At 34.5% G+C, this 25,000-nt stretch overlaps 1 protein-coding gene across 50 annotated transcripts in view; it reads right to left on the bottom strand.

The window, feature by feature from the left end:
- LOC144966428 (uncharacterized) overlaps positions 1 to 25,000 on the bottom strand; it is a 39,713-nt gene that overhangs the window by 1,372 nt on the left and 13,341 nt on the right. For 3 of the 50 annotated variants that reach the window (XM_078902860.1, XM_078902859.1, XM_078902864.1), the window contains 29 exons: positions 24,035 to 24,064; positions 23,074 to 23,103; positions 22,779 to 22,808; positions 22,577 to 22,606; positions 22,268 to 22,297; positions 21,498 to 21,527; positions 21,203 to 21,232; positions 20,999 to 21,028; positions 20,270 to 20,299; positions 19,707 to 19,736; positions 19,324 to 19,353; positions 19,035 to 19,064; positions 16,959 to 16,988; positions 16,314 to 16,343; positions 16,050 to 16,079; positions 15,019 to 15,048; positions 14,736 to 14,765; positions 13,845 to 13,874; positions 13,560 to 13,589; positions 12,784 to 12,813; positions 12,539 to 12,568; positions 12,257 to 12,286; positions 11,949 to 11,978; positions 11,676 to 11,705; positions 10,611 to 10,640; positions 8,340 to 8,369; positions 8,058 to 8,087; positions 7,814 to 7,843; positions 5,196 to 5,225 (listed from right to left, as the gene is read on the bottom strand). In XM_078902860.1, coding sequence (XP_078758986.1) covers positions 5,196 to 5,225; positions 7,814 to 7,843; positions 8,058 to 8,087; positions 8,340 to 8,369; positions 10,611 to 10,640; positions 11,676 to 11,705; positions 11,949 to 11,978; positions 12,257 to 12,286; positions 12,539 to 12,568; positions 12,784 to 12,813; positions 13,560 to 13,589; positions 13,845 to 13,874; positions 14,736 to 14,765; positions 15,019 to 15,048; positions 16,050 to 16,079; positions 16,314 to 16,343; positions 16,959 to 16,988; positions 19,035 to 19,064; positions 19,324 to 19,353; positions 19,707 to 19,736; positions 20,270 to 20,299; positions 20,999 to 21,028; positions 21,203 to 21,232; positions 21,498 to 21,527; positions 22,268 to 22,297; positions 22,577 to 22,606; positions 22,779 to 22,808; positions 23,074 to 23,103; positions 24,035 to 24,064 — 870 coding nt within the window. The remainder of the gene's footprint in view (positions 1 to 5,195; positions 5,226 to 7,813; positions 7,844 to 8,057; positions 8,088 to 8,339; positions 8,370 to 10,610; positions 10,641 to 11,675; positions 11,706 to 11,948; positions 11,979 to 12,256; positions 12,287 to 12,538; positions 12,569 to 12,783; positions 12,814 to 13,559; positions 13,590 to 13,844; positions 13,875 to 14,735; positions 14,766 to 15,018; positions 15,049 to 16,049; positions 16,080 to 16,313; positions 16,344 to 16,958; positions 16,989 to 19,034; positions 19,065 to 19,323; positions 19,354 to 19,706; positions 19,737 to 20,269; positions 20,300 to 20,998; positions 21,029 to 21,202; positions 21,233 to 21,497; positions 21,528 to 22,267; positions 22,298 to 22,576; positions 22,607 to 22,778; positions 22,809 to 23,073; positions 23,104 to 24,034; positions 24,065 to 25,000) is intronic. The other 47 variants (XM_078902866.1, XM_078902874.1, XM_078902885.1 and 44 more) reach the window with 45 other exon arrangements.

Genomic DNA, 25,000 nt, shown 5'->3' with positions numbered 1-25,000 from the left:
GGGAGGAGGAGGAAGAGGCGGAGAAAGCAAGGAGGCAAGTGATATTTCAATATTTTCACTTCATAACGGTAATACAGTCATTGCCGATTAATTTGATGATGAAAAAATGAATGATGCAGCTTTGATTAATACCATGATTAAATGAATGGTTAGAATTTTGGAGGGGGGTATCTGATGATGATGATGATGATGATGATGATGATGATGATGATGATGATGATGATGATGATGGTGATGAGGTGAAGGGGATGGAGGTTGATGAAAAGGAGGAGATGAGAAGGAGAATTGTATTGATGGTGTTAAATATGGTAACTTACAATTTCTAGCAAGATGATGTTGATGTTGATTGAGAGGTGAGCTTTTTTTAAGAATTAAGATAAATAGACAGAGACGCCAATTTTAAATTTGGCTCACAGGAGTTTCAGACATCACTCGTAGGAATTTCAATGCCGAAAGAGGAATTTCCGCACACAAGAAAAAGGAATTGGAATGGTATTTGGCATTGGGTTTACATATTGTATAGTTCTAAATAGATAACTGATAAGAATTATACTATGATACATAAACACATTGCCAAATACAATCCCAAAGTTTCCTTATTTCAAATGAAGTAAAGCACCAAAATCAAATGGTAGAGATTGTGGTACTGGTGGTAGTGAGGATGATGTGGTGTTGGTGGTTGTAGAAATAGTGGTAGTGATGATGAAGATGTGATAGTGGTTGTTGTTGTAGTAGTAGTGGTAGTAATGATGATGTGGTGGTGGTGGTGGTTGTAGTAGCAGTGGTAGTGATGATGATGTGGTGGTGGTGGTAGTGATGAAGATGAGGTGGTGGTTGTAGTAGTGGTGGTAGTGATGATGTGGTAGTGGTGATGATGTGGTAGCTGTTGTAGTAGTATTAGTGGTAGTGATGATGATGTGGTGGTTGTAGAAGTAGTGGTGGTGATGATGTGGTGGTAGTGGTTGTAGTAGTAGTGGTAGTGATGATGTGGTGGTAGTGGTTGTAGTAGTAGTGTTAGTAATGATGTGGTGGTAGTGGTTGTAGTAGTAGTTGTAATGATGATGTGGTGGTGGTGCTTGTTGTAGTAGTGGTAATGATGATGTGGTGGTGATGGTTGTAGTAGTAGTGGTAATGATGTGGTGGTGGTGGTTGTAGTAGTAGTGGTAGTAATGATGTGGTGGTGGTAGTTGTAGTAGTAGTGGTAGTGATGATGATGTGGTGGCGGTGATTGTAGTAGTAGTGGTAGTGATGATGATGTGGCGGTGGTGGGGTAGTAGTAGTGGTAGTGATGATGTGGTGGTAGTGGTTGTAGTAGTAGTGTTAGTAATGATGTGGTGGTAGTGGTTGTAGTAGTAGTTGTAATGATGATGTGGTGGTGGTGCTTGTAGTAGTAGTGGTAATGATGATGTGGTGGTGATGGTTGTAGTAGTAGTGGTAATGATGTGGTGGTGGTGGTTGTAGTAGTGGTAGTGATGATGTGGTGGTGGTGGTTGTAGTAGTAGTGGTAGTGATGATGATGTGCTAGTGGTGGTTGTAATAGTAGTGGTAGTTGCAGTGATGATGATGTAGTTGTGGTGGTTGTTGTAGTAGTAGTGGTAGTGATGATTTGGTGTTGGTGGTAGTTGTAGTAGTAGTGGTAGTGATGATGATGTGGTGGTGGTGATTGTAGTAGTAGTGGTAGTGATGATGATGTGGCGGTGGTGGGGTAGTAGTAGTGGTAGTGATAATGTGGTGTCGTGGTTGTAGTAGTAGAGGTAGTGATGATGATGTGGTGGTGGTGGTTGTAGTAGTGATGATGATGTGGTCGTGGTGGTTGTAATAGTGGTGGTAGTTGTGGTAGTGGTAGTGATGATGATGTGGTGGTGGTTGTAGTAGTAGTGGTAGTGATGATGTGGTGGTGGTTGCAGTAGTAGTGGTAGTGGTGATGGTTATAATTCTAGTGGCAGTGATGATGATGTGGTGGTTGGAAGGGGGGGGGGGTGTCCTTGGAAGAATTTGACCTCACCGGAATTTGACAGCAGTTGCCCGGAACCCGGAATTTTTTGCTCCTGACCAGAGTTTTTTCAGGTGAAACCGGAGTTTTGGCATCACTGAATAGCCTATCAATGACAAATTCATTTTGATGTGTACAAGTACAAGATCATCCGGTTTTGTTTTGACTCAAGGCAACAGTTCAAGGTTTCGCTCGACGGCAGATGATGGCTTAGATGACACTATAGTTTTTAAATTACCTTTAAATTATTTTTCAATTGCTAAATTAGATTTTAAAAGATACACACAACAAACATCATGGTGGGATTGGCAATCACAATGAATATATATCCATGAACAGAAATAATAACAAACGACGCGATAAATTCATTGTATCAACAGGTAATCCAGCGTAACTGTGGTGTGTAATGTGTACACACAAACTTTGTTGACAATCAAATAGGTCGCGGAGTTTTAAATTTTAAGCCCAGCAGAGAACTCGCGCAATTCGGTTGGACAGGCCCGATACTATTTTTAGAAGGCCCTGGTTAAAACACATTTGTTTTGAAATTCATAGCACACATGAAAAGGTCATGGGTTCTAACCCCGTGCCGACGATAAAATAATGTTTAAAAAATTTTAATCAAACAAACGATGTTTATATTTAGAATAAACTTTAATACTCTCGTATCGTTCTGTCTGGTGTGTTTCACACAAATTATCTGGCAAATTTGCCAATCGTTTTTCCCCAATGCAACACGTGTATGTATTTAATGTACTTAAAAGTTGAAATAAATCCTCTTTTTTTTCTTTCCCGTTACCATAAATTCATTTCTTGATATAGATGGAACGATGTCGACACCACTCACCCCCCTCCCCCTTTATTATTATTTATAGACAGCCTGTTAGTGATAACGTTCTCAGTAAATTATATCAATTAGACTATAAACGGTTAAGTATACACACAGTTTTGTGTGTGGGTATATTAAATTTGGCTGGCAGATGTTGTGAGTATTTTACTAAATCGCATATCATCAATTTTGAAAATTTCCACTGTCCTTAATGCCGGAAGTAATATTAATAATAAAGTTCCAAGATCTAACTAACAGGTTGGTAATCAAAGCAACTGCATAGGGAATGGAGTGAAATAAAAATAAATGAAACATGCCGGCGAATAGCAAGGACAACATCAAAGCTAACATCATAGTGTGAGGTCAACAACTGGAAGACATAGCATCTTTTTTTTTTTAATTCCTCGAAGTTATAATCACCAAAGATGGCCAATCAACAACCGAAATAGGATTCAACAGTCTTGACGTCACTTCCTTCGTAATGACGCATTTAATAACTGGTTCTAAACTATCAGAACAATGACAGACTTCTCCGACGAGCATAAAAGTGTATCCAGAGGATAAAAACATTATAAATCTGATCATGTTTTGACTTTTATACATTATGATCACATGACATATGAAAAAACGTTCTTGCCAGCATGAAGAATAAAAACTACCGTTTTTCTTCGTTTAGAACCAAGCTGCTCGTTGCTGGGCGGTCGTGACACCAGACTATCGAATCCTATTAAAAACGCGATGGGGAGCATTGGCAATGAATGCAATGACCGGACAAGATATTGCAAAGCAAGAACATGTCACTCCGTTCCAAACCTAAAATTTATAAGGCACTTGTTTCATCAATCTTCTTATAATGGTTATGAAGCGGACATTAAACTCAGAAATCTTTATTGGGATACAATGAACATTTTTTGAAAAAGAAAATAGCTTTGATAGCTCGCACTATCCACTAAATGTGCTCAAAGCGCTTTACAAAGGGTCCCTGACCAACAGTAAAACGTAACATGTAGAACAAGACATGTCGCCTGTTAGGAGATCTTACAATATTTTTTTTTTCGACAGGGACAACGCTGTTAACGGCCAGGTACTCATTTCAATCTGTGTACGGTGAAAGAATGTGAGTAAATAGCCTTTTTTCAAGGACTCAACTATGCGCCGAGCAAGGCTCGAACCCAGGACCCTTCGATTTGAAAGCGAGTGTCATAGCACAAGACCACATAGCCATACAATGATTCTAAAACAAAAATGCTATCCTAGGCACATTTATCGATTATCTGCCGTACTCTGAATATAAAATAAAAATAAATAAATGAAATTCCCATATGGGGAATTATTCTCTAGGGTCTATTCCAAGGGGAGACTGGAATAACCAAGGCGTGAGCCGCAGTGCAGCGTCGCAAATTGAGCTAGGGTGACATGGCTTGCTCAAGCGCAGCGGTGGGTGATTGAACTCGGTACCTTTTGGGTACGAAGCAAAGACCGTGCCGCTGAGCCACGCTGACTGTATTTTTTAAAATTTGGTCAGAACACTCGTCCTTCAAATATCAATCAATTTAACTCTCTCCTTACCAGCCATTTTTTAGAATTTTCCCCAAAAATTCACACCCACCCAACAAAAAAATAGACTTTTCCAGCAAAATGAGATCTGCAACACAGTGTTTAATATCTTATAGCTGTAATCAAAGTGGTTAAATGACAAAATCTAGGCAAAATCTCTCAAACCTGGCTCTTCGTGAAGTCTCAGATTTTAGAGTTTTTGACAAGATGCCAAACAAACAAAAACATCAACAAACAACAACAACAACAATAACAGAAAATAAAAGTCTAAACAAAAACAACAACAATAACAACAACAACAACAACAACAACAACAACAACAACAACAACAACAATAACAACAACAACAACAACAATAACAACAACAACAACAACAACAACAACAACAATAACAACAACAACAACAACAACAACAACAACAACAACAACAACAAAAACAAAGAAAGAAAAAAAAAAAAAAAAAAGGCAAAGCAAACAGCAACATGTTTTTAAAAAAATAATTTAATTTCAAAATTTCGAGAACCGCTAAATAAAGGGTCCAATATATATACATATGTGACCCTTCGCCTCAAAACGGTATTAAGTCGGGGTGGCTAAGATATTGAAAATTGAATGTATAGCCAGAAATATCAGATAGACTTGTGTTGAGTTTGTATGTTTTATTGAGGAGAATGGATACCATGGATACCATATTTTAGGGTGCTAATGCCAACAATTTAAATTTTTGGCCAGTTTAACATTTAATTCAGATTTTAAGCATCTAGTTCGTCCCGACATAATACCATTTTGAGACGATGGGTCACATATTACACTTACCAACAGCCCTTTTGCCTCCTCTAGGTCCATCTGAAATATATAAGGTCAAAGTATTTAACTTTAATTATGATTAACATGCTAGTGAAAATATTTGAACTGGTGTGTAGGAATCTGTGACAAAGCAAGAAAGAATAATACCAACAAAAAAAAATGATAATAAAGTCTGTCATTCTCGACTAGGGATCGAGCCCCAAATCGCCTGATTTCCGGTCAGACGTACTACTACCATTGCACCGCAGAGGTTCCCTGTAATAGATTACACTACCTTTCGTTATGCTTTCCTAATCTACTCTATCACTCCCTTGTTGTTATTATTTGGCCCTTTGAATTATTAGAGTTATTCCCCTTTTCTTTATTCGCTCAGTCTTCTCTTCCATCTATCTGTCTATCCCATTCACTTCATTCACTTGATTTACTTAGCACGTAGTAGTCTACATTTTATCTTTGTTTGAAATAAAGAGAGCCGGTTAATGGCTAGTATCTGAAAACAGAACAAGCCTTGTCCAATCTCTTATATTCCGATATCTTGTATTTTTGTTACTAGCTTTGTCTGGCACTGTTTCACACACACACTTGTTCAGATATTTATCTTACACCTGTGCCTGCTCCCTAATTTCTCAATTTGATATTAGTGTTAGTGGAAATATTGCATTTATACCGCTATCAATACTAATGGAAAACCAGATTATTTATTATTAATTATTACTATCAGACTATTATGATAAAGATAAGATATACTTTATTGATCCGGAATGAAAATATAGTAATGAATATTGTCCGTCACTAGTTGTTGTACTTATATAGAGGGTTTTGCAAGCCAATACAATAGCGCTAAGCTATTCATCGCGTCAAAAATGTGGTTTAAAACTCAGCAAAAACGATAGATTGAAATTATTATCTGTTGTACTGAAAACAGTATGTCTGATAAAATTGACCAATGGTCCTTTTGTCTCCTTGTGTGAAATAGAAAATGGAAAAGTAAAAGTTCATTAGAAATACAATTGAATAAACAAAGTACAGTGGAAACCATTTATAACAGACCCGGTTATAACAGGGATCGGGTATAACAGGGATTTTTCAAATCCTCGTTTTTTACCTCTCTTTGTCTCTATCAAAAATTATCGGTTATAGCATGGCCTCACTTGAACCAAATCGGCTATAACAGGGACAATGCCTTTTCACACGGGAACAATCAAGAAGGAAAACTGCTAAATTTTAGGCCTTGTTGCACGGTGAGAAACATAGATAACTCTCTCTCTCTCTCTCTCTCTCTCTCTCTCTCTCTCTCTCTCTCTCTCTCTCTCTCTCTCTCTCCCATCGTTGTAGTCGTCGTCATAGTAATGGTAGTAATAGAAGTAGTGATATTAGAATTTGTAGTAATAGTAGTAGTAGTAGTAGTAGTAGTAGTAGTAGTAGTAGTAGTAGTAGTAGTAGTAGTAGTAGTAGTAGTAGTAGTGGTAGTAGTAGAGGTAGTCGTAGTATGATAAGGTCCCATTCAATTTCCCCTTTTAAATGATAATAATATAATATTATGTTCATTTTTAACAATTTTTGTCTGACTAAGGAGGGATAGTACTTTTGGGTGGGGGGGCATATGCCTGAAGCCAACTGGTTCCCACTTGTCTTTTATTTCATTGATGAATAATAAAGTTTGAAATAAATTTTTAAAATGTAAAAAATGAAGAAAAAATAAGCTATATCTAGATCTATACATGTATTATAATTTACATTGCGCACAATCCCTGTCGGATGCAGTTTTTTGGCAAGGTAGGTAATCGATGTATTAGATCACTTGAAAAAGTCAATTATGTCCTTATTTCCCTTGTATTTCTGATGTAACAGGGATTGGCGAAAGCAGGACTTTTGCTCTGGTCCCACCATCCCTGTTATATCAGGTTTCCACTGTAACCAAATTCGTGTGGAGATATACTTTATTAAGCCCCTCATAACCTCCCATTGGAAAATCGTCACATTCGTTACGATGCAGCCAACATTTTTCTCATTCTGATTTATTTTGTACATCATAATATTTTAACTAAAATGTTTTCTATAGTTAAATTATATTAAAAGTGTGTCGAAGAGCTCGTTTAGCAGAAAGAAATGTGTGCAGCAAGAACTTAGAGCTTTTGTGTTTGAGCGAAAGAAATCTATTTGGATATAGGTTGGGTGTGAAGTTTTGGGGACAATCCGGAAAATGACCGGTACGGAGAGAGTTAATCCTTTGGTACTTGTTTCATATTTTTCTGATGATGTATAGATATACTGCAAAATATTGTTAATCACTATAAACAAGGCTTCATATTGGAAATAGTTCTCTCAGATGAAACTTACCAATTTCTCTTTTGCCTCCTCTTGGTCCGTCCGAAATAGATTATAGAACTAATGCAATAAAGAAGCACCGAATTCATATAATGCGGAAAAGTACTAGATTGTAAATTTCATAGTTCTTGTTACAATTTCTGTTGATGTAATCCATTATTACAGATATTGTGAGCCATAAATTTATGCTAGCGCCATTAGATCGACATTCGTTGGAGACATCTTATACTAAGGCGATCTGAACTAACAAGACTTCATTGTTGTATGTAATGGAAACAGTGTTCTAATATGAAACTTACCAATTTCTCTTTTGCCTCCTCTTGGTCCGTCTGAAATTAAAGCAGAAAAAGTGAACGTATAAAACCTAACGTTATTTTGAAACATATTTTCATAGGCGTATTCCATTTTACAGATATTGGAATTACCATATTTTATCAGATTATTATAGAATAATTACAAAATTAGTAGACATCATACAACGGTAATCTAAAATAACAAGACCTAAAGGATGTAGTGGAAATAGTTCTCTCAGATGAAACTTACCAATTTCTCTTTTGCCTCCTCTTGGTCCGTCTGAAATAAATTACAGAAATATTGCATTAATGAAGCACCGAATTCATACATTGAAAAGTACTAGAATATTAATCCAATAGCGCTTCATACACAAGTTCTGTTGATGTATTACATTATTACTGATATTATTAGCCATAGATTTATGCTAGTTCTATTAAATCACCATTGGCTGGAGACATCTTATACAATGGTAATCTGAAACAACAAGGCTTCATTGTTGTAATGGAAACAGTGATCTCAGATGAAACTTACCAATTTCTCGTTTGCCTCCTCTTGGTCCGTCTGAAATAGAAGAAGACAAAGTGAGCTTAGAGGAAAATATTGCAATAATGAGATATGTTCTATAACAATGTGGAAAATACTTTGCTAAACCTAACGTTCTGTTGAAACATTTTTTTAGGAGTAAAACATTATTACAGATATTGGAATTACCATGTTATAATAATAATAATAATAATAATAATAATAATAATAATAATAATAATAATAATAATAATAATAATAATAATAATAATAATAATAATAATAATAATAATAATGCTGAAAACTTATATAGAGCTATAACTCCGAGACACCAGACTCTAAGCGCTTAAATTACAAATTACTTTGGCTGAAACATAATCATTTACACACACACACACAAGCGCATACACACACACGCACACACACACACACATACACACAACACAACACAACACACAACACAAACCAAACCTATCTTGCTTCTCATACCATCTACTAAAATCGAAACAGATATGTTTTAAGCGAACGTTTAAAAATAGACAAAGATTCTTTTTCACGAATGCTCTGCGGTAAGGCGTTCCAAATAGAGGGTCCGAAATGAGAAAAGGATCTCATTCCAGCATTTTTCCGAATTCGAGGGACAACTAGTTTTGTGGAATCACTGGCCGAACGTAAGGGGCGGGGTTTTGAATATCTTTCAATTAGTTCCGAAAGGTAGGAAGGGGCAGTACCTTCAAGACAACGATACACTAAAAGCTTTGAATTTAGTCCTTTTCTCAACAGGCAGCCAATGCAGGTCATGAAGTAGAGGTCCGGCAGAGTCGCATCTACGCTTCATGAATACTAGTCTGGCAGCGTTGTTTTGGACAATCTGAAGACGTTTCAGATTGTATTGCGAAACGCCAAACAACAGAGCATTACAATAATCCAATTTCGATAGTACGAGGGACACAACCAGGTGCTTGGTCACATCCTCAGATATGAACCGTCTAATGGAAGCAATCTTTTTTAGTTGGAAAAACAGAGATCTAACCAAATTATTAACCTGATGCTCCATCGACAGTCCAGAGTCTGAGAATGTGCCAAGGTTTTTCACTTTGTCAACAATTTGAATGGAGGCATCCCCCAAATTCAAATCTGTTTCACTTTTCCACTTCCTGTTCCTCACATACAGCACCTCCGTCGTATCATCATTCAGTTTCAGTCTGTTCTCATTCATCCATTTCTTAACAGTTTGGATACAATTTTTACTATTGGCTGATACTTCTTGTAAATTTCTCGTATTGGAAACGCAGTACAATTGCGTATCATCAGCGTATTGATGGTAAGACAGACCGAAACATCTGATGATTTTAGACAGAGGGTCAACGTACAGAACAGAAAGAACGGGTCCAAATACTGAACCCTGAGGACTTAATGCAATCACATAAGTCAGCTTCAGTAATCTTTGAAAATGTGTTAACGAATCACCATGAAACGTCAAATGTTGTATGGATCGACTCAGACGACAGTTTTTTCCTGACGGTATCCGTTTTTTCTTTAAAATATTGACCAAAGCGAGTTGGTAGATCTGCACGATCGATTAAAGATGGGAGAGCTGATTGCGTCTGTTGTCCCAGCAGTTCCTTGGTCAAGGCAAAGAATTGTCTCGAACGTCCCACGTTTTTGAGGCTATCTTCATAGAATTTCTTTTTGGCCCTGAAATTGACGGCTTTCGCATCATTTCTAGCCGCGATGTACCGCTTCTTATCGACAGCATCTCTGGATTTGAGCCATTTTCTTTCTGCCCGCCTCCTGGCTAATCCTTTGTTCCTTTATAAAACCTCCTTTTAATCCTTTATTTCGGTATTATACCAGGGTGGTTGCCGTCTCACTCTTACTGCTCTAGTTTTTAAGGGAGCATGCTTGTCCACCGTACTAATAATTGACTCGTGGAGACCATTCGCATTATGTTTATTTTTAATGTTATGGTCAAGGTCTTGTTGACAAATGTTCATGTTTATATTCTTCAAATTACGAGATGTTATCATCTTTTTACTTCATGCTTCGTTGGAAATAAAACGCAAAATACAATTAAATGATGGTCAGAAATTAATTTATCAATATTTGAGACAGGTGAAGAGAGAGAATGTTCAATGTCTGTAATGACATGATCTATTGTGTGGCTATTATAGGATTATGATAGTACAATTACAATGTTAGTGTACATCATACACCGGTACTCTAAAATAACAAGATCTCTCGGTTGTAGTGGAAATAGTTATCTCAGATGAAACTTACCAATTTCTCTTTTGCCTCCTCTTGGTCCGTCTGAAATAGATTACAGAAATATTGCAATAATGAAGCACTGAATTCGTATAATGTGAAAAAGTTCTAGAATATAAATCTAATTGTTCTTGATACACATTTTCTGTTGATGTATTACAATATTACAGACATTGTTAGCCATAGAGTTATGCTAGCTCTATTACATCACCAGTGTTTTGAGACATCTTATACTAATGCGATCTGAACTAACAAGGCTTCATAGATGTAATGGAAACAGTGATCCCATATGAAACTTAACAATTTCTCTTTTGCCTCCTCTTGGTCCGTCTGAAATAGTAGATGGAAGAGTGAATGCTAACACAAACATTGCAATAACAAGCAAAGCTGTCTGTTCAATGAACAAAGCGCGCTCAATGAACGTGATGATTAGTCGATCAACTCAAAATTATGATTCATTTGTTGAATAAAAGTTGAACTCAATTTCTGTTGTCTATATTGTTTGACTTCGTTTGAGAACTCCACGGAGCATTTTATTTGGCACGGGGATATTTTGAGCAATTTATATCTTATATATTTTGCTCATTTACTGTAGAACTATTTCCTAATATTAGAAGCAGTAAATGGTTGATATATGAGTTTTAAGAAATTCATTGCATTCAAGATAATGAAAAGAATCACTAAAGGGTATCGATTCACTGCAAGTATTCCCACCTCATTGTCATACTCGCTAACAGGAAGGTTGACACACAACACATGTGATAAAAATGACGACATCCATTTTTGATGGGTTTTGACGAAACAAATGATTTCTCAATGAAATCATCACGATGTAAACTCAATTTCACAATACACGTAAACCATTGCCATGCCAATTATAGACACCATGCAAAATTTGGAGATGATTGTTAAAATGTTTTCATTGTCTTAGTGTTACAAAAAATCCAATTTGCTAAATATATAATAAGATGTTAGTTCTATTATCATGGCCAATGTTGTTAGACATACTGCTTGGGTAATATAAGATAACACGATCTCAGTGTTATGGAAACAGCTATCTGATAATATTATGTAACTTACCAATCTCTCTTTTGCCTCCTCTTGGTCCGTCTAAAATAGTAGACGAAAAAGTGAACGTTTACAGAAATATTGCAATAATGAAGTACTTAATTCATATGGAAAAGTTGTATACTAATCTCGTAGGTATTGTTACAGTTGTATAACATTATTGCATATATTGTTAGCCATAGATTTATGCTAGCTCTATTACATCACCACTGGTTATATTAAGGCGATCTGAAATAACATGGCTTCATTGTTGTAATGGAAACAGTGATCTCAGATGAAACTTACCAATTTCTCTTTTGCCTCCTCTTGGTCCGTCTGAAGTAAAATAGAAGAAGAAAAGGTGAACTTAGACGAAATTATCGCAATAGTGAGATATGTTCTATAGTAATGTGGAAAAGTACATTGCTAAACCTAACGTTCTTTTAAAACTTTTTTTTCTTCTCAGTAGCATAACATTATTACAGATATTGGAATGACTATATTATACGATTATAATTGAACATTTACACTGTTAGTAGACATCATACGACGGTAATCTAAAATAACAAGACCTCATGGTTGTAGTGGAAATGGTTATCTCAGATGAAACTTACCAATTTCTCTTTTGCCTCCCCTTGGTCCGTCTGAAATAGATTATAGAACTAATGCAATAAAGAAGCACCGAATTCATATACTGCGGAAAAGTACTAGAATGTAAATTTCATAGTTCTTGTTACAATTTCTGGTGATGTATTACATTATTACAGATATTGTGAGCCATATATTTATGCTAGCTCTATTACATCACCACTGGTTGGAGACATTTATACTAAGACGATCTGAACTAAGAAGGCTTCATAGTTGTAATGGAAACAGTGATGTCATATGAAATTTACCTATTTCTCTTTTGCCTCCTCTTGGTCCGTCTGAAATTAAAGAAGAAAAAGTGAACGTATAAAACCTAACATTATTTTGAAAAGAAATTTCTTAGCAGTATAACATTATTACAGATAATGGAATTACCATATATTATCAGATTATCATAAAACAATTACAATGTTATTAGACATCATACGACGGCAATCTAAAATAACAAGACCTCATGGTTGTAATGGAAATGGTTATCTCAGGTGAAACTTACCAATTTCTCTTTTGCCTCCTCTTGGTCCGTCTGAAATAGTAGATGGAAGAGTGAATGTTAATACAAACATTGCAATAACAAGCAAAACTGTCTGTTCAATGAACAAAACCCGTGCAATGCACATGATGATAAGTCGATCAACTCAAAATTATGATTCATGTGTTGAATAAAATTTGAACTCAATTTCTATTGTCTACATTTTTTGACTTCGTTGGAGAACTCCACGGAACATTTTATTTGGCACGGAGATATTTTGAGCATCTAATATCTTATATATTTTGCTCATTTATTGTAGAATTATTTCCTAATATTACTCGCAGAAAATGCTTGATATACGTTTTAAGAAATTGATTATATTCAAAATAATGAAAGGAATCAATAAAGGGTATCGATTCAATGCAAGTATTCCCACCTCATTGTCATACTCGCTAACAGGAAGGTTGACACACAACCCACGTGCTAAAAATGAAGGCGTCTATTTTTGATGAGTTTTGACGAAACAAATATAATGATTTTTCAATGAAATCATCACGATGTCTATGTAATTTTACAATATTCGCCATGCCAATTGTAGACACCATGCAAAATTTGGAGATGATTGGTAAAATGGTCTCATAATCTTAGTGTTACCAAAAATCCAATTTGCCAAATACATAATAAGATGTTAGTTCTATTATCATGGTCAATGTTGTTAGACATACTGCTTGGGTAATATAAGATAACACGATCTCAGTGTTGTAATGGAAACAGCTATCCGATAATATTATGTAACCTACCAATCTCTCTTTTGCCTCCTCTTGGTCCGTCTAAAATAGTAGACGAAAAAGTGAACGTTTACAGAAATATTGCAATAATGAAGTACTTAATTCATATGAAAAGGTTGTATACAAATCTCCTAGGTATTGTTACAGTTGTATACCATTATTGCAGACACTGTTAGCAAATAGATTTATGCTAGCTCTATTACATCACCACTGGTTAGGGACATCTTATATTAAGGCAATCTGAAATAACATGGCTTCATTGTTGTAACGGAAACAGTGATCTTAGAATAAACTTACCAATTTCTCTTTTGCCTCCTCTTGGTCCGTCTGAAATACAAGAAGAAAAAGTGAACGAAGACGAAAATATCGCAATAGTGAGATATGTTCTATAGTATTGTGGAAAAATACTTTGTAAAACCTAACGTTCTTTTAACACATTTTTTTTCTCAGGAGCATAACATAATTACAGATATTGGAATTACCATATTATAGGGTTATGATAGAACATTTACAATGTTAGTAGACATCATACAACGATAATCTAAGATAACAAGACATCAGGGTTGTAGTGGAAATAGTTATGTCAGATGAAACTTACCAATTTCTCTTTTGCCTCCTCTTGGTCCGTCTGAAATAGATTACAGAAATATTGCAATAATAAAACACCAAATTCATATATGGAAAAGTTCTAGAATATAAATCTTATACTTCTTGATACACAATTTCTGTTGATGTATCACATTATTACAGACAATGTTAGCCAAAGATTTATGCTAGCTCTATTACATCACCTCTGGTTGGAGACATCTTATACTAAGGCGAGCTGAAATAACATGGCTTCATTGTTGTAATGGAAACAGTGATATCATATGAAACTTACCAATTTCTCTTTTGCCTCCTCTTGGTCCGTCTGAATTAAAATAGAAGAAGAAAAAGTGAACGTAGACGAAATTATCGTAATAGTGAGATATGTTCTATAGTAATGTGGAAAAGTACATTGCTTAACCTCACGTTCTTTTAAAACTTTTTTTTCTTCTCAGTAGCATAACATTATTACAGATATTGGAATGACTATATTATAGGATTATGATAGTACAATTACAATGTTAGTAGACATCATACGACGGTAATCTAAAATAACAAGACCTCAGGGTTGTAGTGGAAATGGTTATCTTAGATGAAACTTACCAATTTCTCTTTTGCCTCCCCTTGGTCCATCTGAAATAGATTATAGAAATAATGCAATAAAGAAGCACCGAATTCAAATAATGTGGAAAAGTACTAGAATGTAAATTTCATAGTTCTTGTTACAATTTCTGGTGTTGTATAACATTATTGCATATATTGTGAGCCATATATTTATCCTAGCTCTATTACATCACCACTGGTTGGAGACATCTTATACTAAGGCGATCTGAACTAATAAGGCTTCATAGTTGTAATGGAAACAGTGATCTTATATGAAACTTACCTATTTCTCTTTTGCCTCCTCTTGGTCCGTCTGAAATTAAAGAAGAAAAAGTGAACGTATAAAACCCAACATTATTTTGAAAAAAAAATTCTTAGGAGTATAACATTATTACAGATATTGGAATTACCATATTTTATCAGATAATCATAAAACAATTACAATGTTAGTAGACATCATACAACGGTAATCTAAAACAACAAGAGCTCATGGTTGTAGTGGAAATAGTTATCTCAGATGAAACTTACCAATTTCTCTTTTGCCTCCTCTTGGTCCGTCTGAAATAGTCGATGGAAGAGTGAATGTTAATACAAACATTGCAATAACAAGCAAAGCTGTCTGTTCAATGAACAAAACTCGTGCAATGAACATGATGATAAGTCGATCAACTCAAAATTATGATTCATGTGTTGAATAAAATTTGAACTCAATTTCTATTGTCTACATTTTTTGACTTCGTTTGAGAACTCCACGGTACATTTTATTTGGCACGGAGATATTTTGAGCATTTAATATCTTATATATTTTGCTCATTTATTGTAGAATTATTTCCTAATAGTAATCGCAGAAAATGGTTGATATACGTTTTAAGAAATTGATTGTATTCAAAATAATGAAAGGAATCACTAAAGGGTATCGATTCAATGCAAGTATTCCCACCTCATTGTCAAACTCGCTAACAGGAAGGTTTACACACAACCCACGTGCTAAAAATGAAGGCGTCTATTTTTGATGAGTTTTGACGAAACAAATATAATGATTTTTCAATGAAATCATCACGATGTAAACTCAATTTCACAATACACGTAAACCATCGCCATGCCAATTGTAGACACCATGCAAAATTTGGAGATGATTGGTAAAATGGTTTCTTAATCTTAGTGTTACAAAAAATCCAATTTGCCAAATACATAATAAGATGTTAGTTCTATTATCATGGCCAATGTTGTTAGACATACTGCTTAGGTAATTTAAGATAACACGATCTCAGTGTTGTAATGGAAACAGCTATCTGATAATATTATGTAACTTACCAATTTCTCTTTTGCCTCCTCTTGGTCCGTCTGAAATAGTAGACGAAAAAGTGAACGATTACAGGAATATTGCAATAATGAAGTACTGAATTCATATGGAAAAGTTCTATATTATAAATCTCGTAGGTATTAATATCCATAGATTTATACTAGTCATATTACATCACCACTGGTTAGAGACATCATTTACAAAGGTAATCTAAAAAAAAATAGCAAGACCTTGGTGATATGATGAAAACAACTATATTATCATATGAAACTTACCAATCTCTCTTTTGCCTCCTCTTGGTTCATCTGAAATAGTAGAAGGAAAAATGAAAGTTAATAAAAATAAGATTGCAAGTATAAATTCATGTAGATAGCACTATGTAAATACTAGAGAGCGGTGGGGGTTGCATGGGACAGTGGTAATACTAACGAAGAGGTGACGATGGAAATGTTTTGTATGGGAACAGTATACACAATGGACGATTCGGGTACAATCCCTTCGTCAGCACAACAATAAACAAAGGAACGTTGAAAATAAGAAATAATAAAATGTAGTAAAAATTATAGCGTCTGTAAGTATAGGTTCAGTGAGCATAGCCATAACTATAAAGAAATGGAAATGGAGATGGAACATGTTGCCAGAATAGAGGCAACTGCTTTGCTAAGAAGTAAAATCAGCTTGATGACTGGTTGCAAAAGACGAATAGGCAGGCTAAAATTAAAAAAAGAAAAGAGACGTGGAGATGTTCCATCAGCTGAAAGAGGCTGGCCTGACTTGGAATAACATTGGCGTCCATGCAGCCGATAGACATATGTCTTACGTGACCCATGGCTCAATGAGGGTTGGTAAGGAAATAAAATGGCAAAATCACAGGCATTTTAATGGGAAAGATTTAAAAAATATCTTTAGATGAAGCTCACCTATTTCTCTTTTGCCTCCTCTTGGTCCGTCTGAAATGGTAAACGGAAAAATGAACACGAAAATATCAAAAAATGAAGCATTAACTTCAAGTGAAAATTTTATTGATTATGCTATAGCTCTTATCATCAGTGGCGTGGGGCCATTGGATCGAATGGTGCCAGGCACCGCACCAATCTTTTAAAAAATCATTAACAGCATAATTTAATTAAAAATAAAACAGAGATTTTAACTCCACTGTCTTTCGCCAACTCGCCAACAACATACTGCCTTTTTAGTCTCCACTCTATTCAAGATTCCGAGTCACGCACTGCGCCGACTCGTGTGTTGGTGACATCACTCCGCGAAGTAGTGACTAAATCAAACACCGTGGTGCAAAGCAATCCGAGCTCCAATTAATGCTATATCCATTAGTATCGCGACAGCTGATTGAGCGAGAAACTAGGTCGAATTATACTATCTTCAAATAGCGGAAAACCCTCGACTTGTGCCAGGATCTGAGAGCTCCACCGTTGGACTGGGGGGATGCGCCAAATTAGGTTCAAAGTTCAAAAACGTTTATTTTAGGCAATTGCCAATGTAGGGTAACTTCGGCCATCCAAAATATTACATTAACTGTCAAAAACACTGATCATTGTCAAGTTTATTTGTAAGCAGCAAAGAAAAACATCACAAAACTTTTAAAATATGACATATCAAACCCCCCACCTCTTTTTCACGATTATTGAATAAAGTAATTCTTTGCAACGAAGCATTGTGGACGAATTTACCAACATTTTTCTTGCTTGTAGTGCCGAGTTGATGGTTACGTGTGTATGAGTGTTTATTTGTGTGTGTGTGTGTGTGTGTGTGTGTTTGTGCGTGTGTATTTGTGTCAGTCAGAGAAGAAAGCGAAGACTGTCAACAGTTATACTTTTGGTGTGTTTTTAGATTTTTAAGTACTTAAGTGGAGTGATTTTTTCTTTGTGATGCTTTAAGATCTGAATCTACCTTTTATTTGTGCAATCATTAATCGTATTCCACTGATTTCCATTATTTGAGATATACTTTGAAGTTTTGTTTTGTTAAACAATGAATTGCAATGAATCAAGTTGACTCTTTACTTCACCGACCGTTTGGGAGATTGACACTAGATGACAAATTAGAAATAAAAAGACTAGTTCCTCACCAACCAACTGATTTTGAATTAACACAGGTGTGGAAATCTCGAAAACGCTCTTTTTCAGTGACATGGTATGACAGGCATGAATGGCTCACAGTTAGTTTAGTCTTTTGTTTTTATTGTCTACTTTTTACAGATACAACAAACACTGACAAATCATGGACATCTATAGGCTATAGTGACCTTAACCACTTCCATCGTATTTCTTAACCTCCTGAACGTTGTCTTAGCACCCTTAAAGAGTGAAATTTTTTTGTTGCGAAATTCAATGAAACAGGAGCGGTTAAATTCATTAATGATTCTGTCAATTCACAAAGCTGAAATAGATGCCATTCCAGATTTCAATAAACACATTATAAAAGATTTGCAGAGATGAAACATCGCAGTGCAGATTTTTTTACAAGTACTAAAAGTAAGTAATTTCTGTCATAGGTTTTTTTTTTCTCTTTTGATTTACATTTATAACATATTGATTGCATTATCTACCAAATCCAATCCTTTAAATGGTGGACAAAGAATAATTACAAAGACCTTTTCATACGGGACTTGTATCTCAGTGTTGTGGCTTGTTGTTTTCATGAGTTATTTGTTTTTGTAAGTTTTGTCCACTCGTAGAAACCATCGACCCTCCCCCACCCTTCCATAAAAGAGAGTTTTTAATATGCCGTGCTCTCTCCTCTTAACCGTGTTCACTGTATTAGAATTTTTTTTCTAATCATGGCACCACCATATGCCGTCAATACGCCACGCCGCTGCTTATCATATTTGTTTTTCTGAAGATTTATAACGTTATTACAGACAATTTTTTTCCACCTAAGATTATAATAGTACGATCATAATCACAATGCCGACTGTTATCTAAAATGGCAAAGTCTCAGTGTTGTAATGGAAACAAGTTTTGTCTCTTGAAACTTACCAATGTCTCTTTTGCCTCCTCTTGGTCCGTCTGAAATGGAATAGAGAAACTTGAATTAAATAAAAACATTGCATTCATAAAGTAATAAATTCATAGGGAAGAGTCCTAATTTTCACTCAACATTTTTTTCTGATGAAGTATAACACTATTAGAGTTAACGTATAAGTTTTCATAATTCACGTGGAAAAGTCATTTGTCACTCCTATTGATTTGTTAACATTTTATTCTGAAGATTTATAGACATTATTAGAGATAATGTAAACCACAAGAAGTTTATACTGGTATTTACCAATTTCTCTTTTGCCACCTCTTGGTCCGTCTGAAATAGATGACAATAACGTGAACGTTAATGAACACTTTCAATGATGTTGCAGTTGATTTGATAAAGTAAGTAACTCATCTTACAGTTCTTGATATATATATATATATATATATATATATATATATATATATATATATATATATATATATATATATATATATATATGTGTGTGTGTGTGTGTGTATATAGATATATATAATCTGATGCTATATGATATTATAAGATATATAGTGGACCATATGGTTTTATGCTAGTACAATTACAATGGTCACTGTTTGTAGACATCCAACTATGGAAATCTACAATAGCAATACCTCAGTGCATCAATGGAACCATTATATAAAACTTACCAATTTCTCTTTTGCCTCCTCTTGGTCCGTCTGAAATAGATGACAATAACGTGAACGTTAATGAAAATATTGAATGATAAAGCAATTATTGTGAAAAATGTACCTGTCTTTGCCGTTTTAAGTCACCGCAATAAGGGGACTAGTCATTTTACTAAGGACAAAAACGGGAGACAGAGCCGCTCCATGGATAAATCTGAAAGAGACTTGTCTGAATTGGCGCCTCATGGCTTAATGAGGATTGACCCTCTCCTTACCAATTATAGAAAAATCGCCACATTCGTTACGATACAACCAACATTTTTCTTATTCAACTTTCTTTTATACATCATAAAATTTTAAGAAAATGAACAGTCTGTTGTAGACCATGTTTTGCCAAAGAAATGATGTATCGTAAGAATTTACTTCCATTTTGCTTCAGTGATCAAAAAAATGTTTTTGTATTATTTGGGTGTGAAAACTCCTCAGGGAAAATCCTGAAAATGGCTGGTAAGGAGAGGGTTAAGAAAGGAAGTAAAATGGCAGGATCACAAAATTTTAAAACTTTTATTTCAGATGAAACGTACCTATTTCTCTTTTGCCTCCTCTTGGTCCGTCTGAAATGTAAACGGAAAAAGTGAATGTAAATGAAAATATCTAAAAAATGAAACATTAAGTTCAAATGAAAATTTCATAGTTTATGATATAGTTCTTATTGTACATTTTCTGACAATTTATAGCGTCATCACAGCAGGCTTTTAAATCTTCCGACAGTTGTCAGATTTCTCACAGTAAGATTTTGCTGGTTAAATTATTTTAAGTGCTGACATTTAAAGAAAAAAAAGTAAAAATATTATTCATAACGTCAAAAGACAGAACCAAATAATATTAAACAACACGAAAATAATCATGCCTCGACACAAAATCAGTTTTTATTCCGTTTCGAGCGCCGACATTTAAAAAAAAAGGAAACTTTTTATTTGTATCGTCAAAGACAAAACAAACTAGTCAGCTAGGTATATTATCATTCAATCTTGTCAATTATCACCAATGATTTGACTAGTCAATTGACGTGTGAAATCTGTTGTGTTTGTTAATCCATATTTTTTGTCCTGTTCGTCTATTTTTGCGAGTTCACAGGTTTCCGACAATTTCATTACCAGCCATTTAGGGGCCTTTTTCAGATATTTTGTTCCATCTCATGATTTTAACAGTACTATCATGATCCCAATGATTGACTAGATATCATAATATTGTTATCTAAAATGGCAAAGTCTCAGTGTTGTAATGAAAACAATTTTGTCTATGAAACTTACCAATGTCTCTTTTGCCTCCTCGTGGTCCGTCTGAAATAGAATAAGGCAGCATGGATTTTTTTTTAAATTATTGTATTCATAAAATGATAATTCATGTGGAAAATTCCTTTGTTAATCTTATTGTTTTGTGAACATTTTTTTCTGATGATGTATAAACATTATTAGAGATAATGTAAACAAATATAAGTTTAAACTAATATTTACCAATTTCTCTTTTGCCTCCTCTTGGTCCGTCTGAAATAGATGACAATAACGTGAACGTTAATGAAAACATTGAATAATGAAGCAATTGATGTGAAAAATAAATTCATTACTTTTAAAGTTCTTAATATATTATTTTTTTCTGATGATGTATAATATCATTACATATAAAGTTGACCACATAGTTTTATGCTTGTACTAGTACAATGGTCACTATCTGTAGACATCTGATTATGGAAATCTACACCATCAAATCATCGTTGTATTAGTGGAACCAGCAATTTGATATAATACTTACCAATTTCTCTTTTACCTCCTCTTGGTCCGTCTGAAATAGAACGTAGAAAAGTGAACATAAATTAAAATATTGCAATAAATAAAGTACTACTACATTTTTTGGACAAATACATTGATGATTATATAAATTTTATTAAAAATTTTATCTGATTACGTGTATTGTTAACAACCATAGATTTATGCTTGTACTTTTATAATGATAACTCTGAGCAGATACCTTATCATGGTAATCTAAAGTGGCAAAGTCTCTGTGTTGAAATGGAAACAGTTTTGTTTGATGAAATTTACCAATTGATTGGAGACAATGAGTTAGTTTCTAAAAGTAAAAAATACAGAAATCTCACATCTTAGTTTAATTTAACTTGAAACAATCACTTTTGTCATCTTGTTCAACCCTATGCATAATCGTCTTTTGCAACCAGTCATCCAGCTGATTTAACATCTTGGCAAAGTAACTGCACCCATTCGGACAACATGTTCCAGCCATCTCCATCTGCATCTCTTTTATACTTAATGCTTTATGCTCACTGTACTTGTCTTTGCCGGTTTAAATCACCGCAATAAGAGGACTGGTCAGATATGTCATTGCAATAGTACTAGGGGCAAAAAAGAAGGCATAGCCGCTCCATTGAAAAGGTTTATGCAGCCTCTAGGCGGAAGTAGATGCTTTTTGCATCTCGTGGCTTAACGGGGATTAAGTATGGAAGTAAAATGGCAAGATCAGAGAGTTTTAATGGGAAAGTTTAAAATATTTGTTTGTATAAAACTTACCGATTTCTCTTTTGCCTCCTCTTGGTCCGTCTGAAACAGTAAACGGAAAAGTGAACGTAAATGAAAATATCTCTAAAATGACGCACCAACTTCAAGAGAAAAACTTTATAATTTATGATAAAGACGGTCTAGTTCTTATCGTATGCTATTTCTGACAATTTATGGCGTTATAACATATATTATTTTTTCCAACACAAGTTTATAATAGTACTATCATAATCACAATGATTGATTAGATATAATAATCGTTATCTAAAATGGCAAAGTCTCAGTGTTGTAATGGAAACAATTTTGTCTGGTGAAACTTACCAATGTCTCTTTTGCCTCCTCTTGGTCCGTCTGAAATAAAATAAGGCAACATGGATTTAAATAAAAACTGTATTCATTATATACTAAATTCATGTTGAAAAATACTTTGTTAATCCTATTGTTTTGTTCACATGTTTTTCTGATGATGTATAAACATTAGTAACGATAATGTAAACAACTATAAGTTTATACTAATATTTACCAATTTCTCTTTTGCCTCCTCTTGGTCCGTCTGAAATAGATGACAATAACGTGAACGTTAATGAAAACATTGAATAATGAAGCAATTTATGTGAAAAATAAATTTATCATTTTTACAGTTCTTGAATATATTGTTCTGATGATGTATAATATCATTACATATATTGTTGACCACACGGTTTTATACTTGTACTATTACAATGGCCACTTTTTGTAGACATCCAATTATGGAAATCGGCAACAGCAAGCAATACCTCGGTGTATTAATGAAAAAAGTAATTTCATGTAAAACTTACCAATTTCTCTTTTGCCTCCTCTTGGTCCGTCTGAAATAGAAAGTAGAAAAGTGAACATTGATGAAAATATTGCAATAAATTAAGTAGTAGACATTTTGTGGGAAAGTACATTGATGATCCTATAAATCTTGTGGAATATTTTCTGATGATGTAGGAATAACATTTTTACGTAAATTGTATATGTATTATTATATTCTTAACAATCATAGCTTTATTCTAATACTATTACAATGACAAATCAGAGCAGATACCTTGTTATGGTAGTCTAAAGTGGTAAAGTCTCTGTGTTGAAATGGAAACAGTTTTGTGTAATGAAATTTACCAATGGCTCTTGACAACAGAGGGCTGAACGTCGATGTAAACATTGAATGCATTGATAAAGCACTCAATTTATGTGGAAAAGTACTTTGTTTATGCCTTAATTCTAGATATATGTATTTTTCATATTGATGATGTATAATAATAGTAATAGTTTTTTTTCCAAACTGCGTCTACATTTTGATTATTTCAAATTATTCTCCCCTTGATCTAAAAATCCAATTACAAGCAATAATGAATAGAACAGCGCCCCCCCCCCCCCCCCCCCCCCCCCGACAAAAAAAAACAACAAAAAAAAAAAAAACGTGAGCTTTTTGATAGTGCAATATTTACTAAACGTGCTCAAAGAGTTTTACAACAGGTCCCTCGCCAGCAGCAACACTAAACATGTAGGACGAATGACATAAGGCCTGTTAGGCGATATTGCATTTTTTTTCCGAACATAAACAATGCTGTTAACGTTAGTCATTTTACACCTGAGTACGGTGAGTAAAGAGCCTTTTCCAAGGACTCAACTATGCACCGTTCGAAACTCGAACCCGAGGGCAAGTGCCATACCACTATACCACATTCCCGCACGTCAGAAGTGGTCACAAACAAAAAAATAATGCTATCGTGAACGTTGAATATTGTAAAGACTTACCGATTGCCCTCTTGAGAAGATCTTCTAATTCTGTAAAGTATAAATAGATTTATTATATATCTATATTATGTTATATAATGAAAGTAGATGCATAAATCATAGATATATGAACGTTTAATTATATGACTTGCCGCTATAATCTTAAATAATGACGATTTTTAACAATATAATTTACAATTGACGTTGTTATAATTGACGAAAATAAGATTATTTGTATTTTAAGATATACATTTATTCTCGTCAGAATAAGTGATTTATGTAACTAAAATTTCATTTATTAAGAAAAAAATTTGAATAGCAAATTCATCCCCACATAATATCACATTGAAGTAGTAGGTCACAGTTTATACAGAGAGCTTCTTTGATTGCACCATGTTCAATGCGCTTGATATTGCATTGTTTATTTCTTCATCAGGGCACATTATGTAATTACCTCAAAACGGTTTTATTTCCGGGTTGGTTTAAAATACTAATATTGAATTCATAACCAAAATAGGTATAAATTATGGGAGTTGTTTATCTGTCTTATTGAGGGCTTTGAAAATAGTTACTTTAAACCTCCCACGCCCCCCCCCCCCCCCCCACCCACCCCCACCCCCCCCCCCCCCTAAATACCAAATACGTAACGTTTCCGGCTCAAAACCTTTCATGAACCAACATAAACAACAACAAAAACAACAAAAATAATGAAAAAATAAATAAATACATTTCTAACTTAAAAACAGATCGACGGCAGATTAATATTCGGACGTAGTTATGATTTCATTTTGGGTTGGGTTTTTTTTTGTTGGCTGAAGAAGGGTTTAGAGCCTAAAACGTTCCGTGTTTGGTATTTTGTTCTTTTTTTAAGCTGAAATGTTCGTTTTTGGTTGTTACTTTTTAAACCAGCAGATTATTATCACGGTGAAATATTTTCGTAGCCCTACAAGTCAAATGTGCAGCCCTGAATTATGGTAATGAAATTAG

This window comes from Berghia stephanieae, chromosome 2 (assembly GCF_034508935.2).
Source record: "Berghia stephanieae isolate SIO BIC M18660-M18661 chromosome 2, UCSD_Bste_1.3, whole genome shotgun sequence".
NCBI lineage: Eukaryota > Metazoa > Mollusca > Gastropoda > Nudibranchia > Aeolidiidae > Berghia > Berghia stephanieae.
Note: the sequence above shows the minus strand (reverse complement) of the source record. Positions and strands in the feature narration are given on the sequence as shown.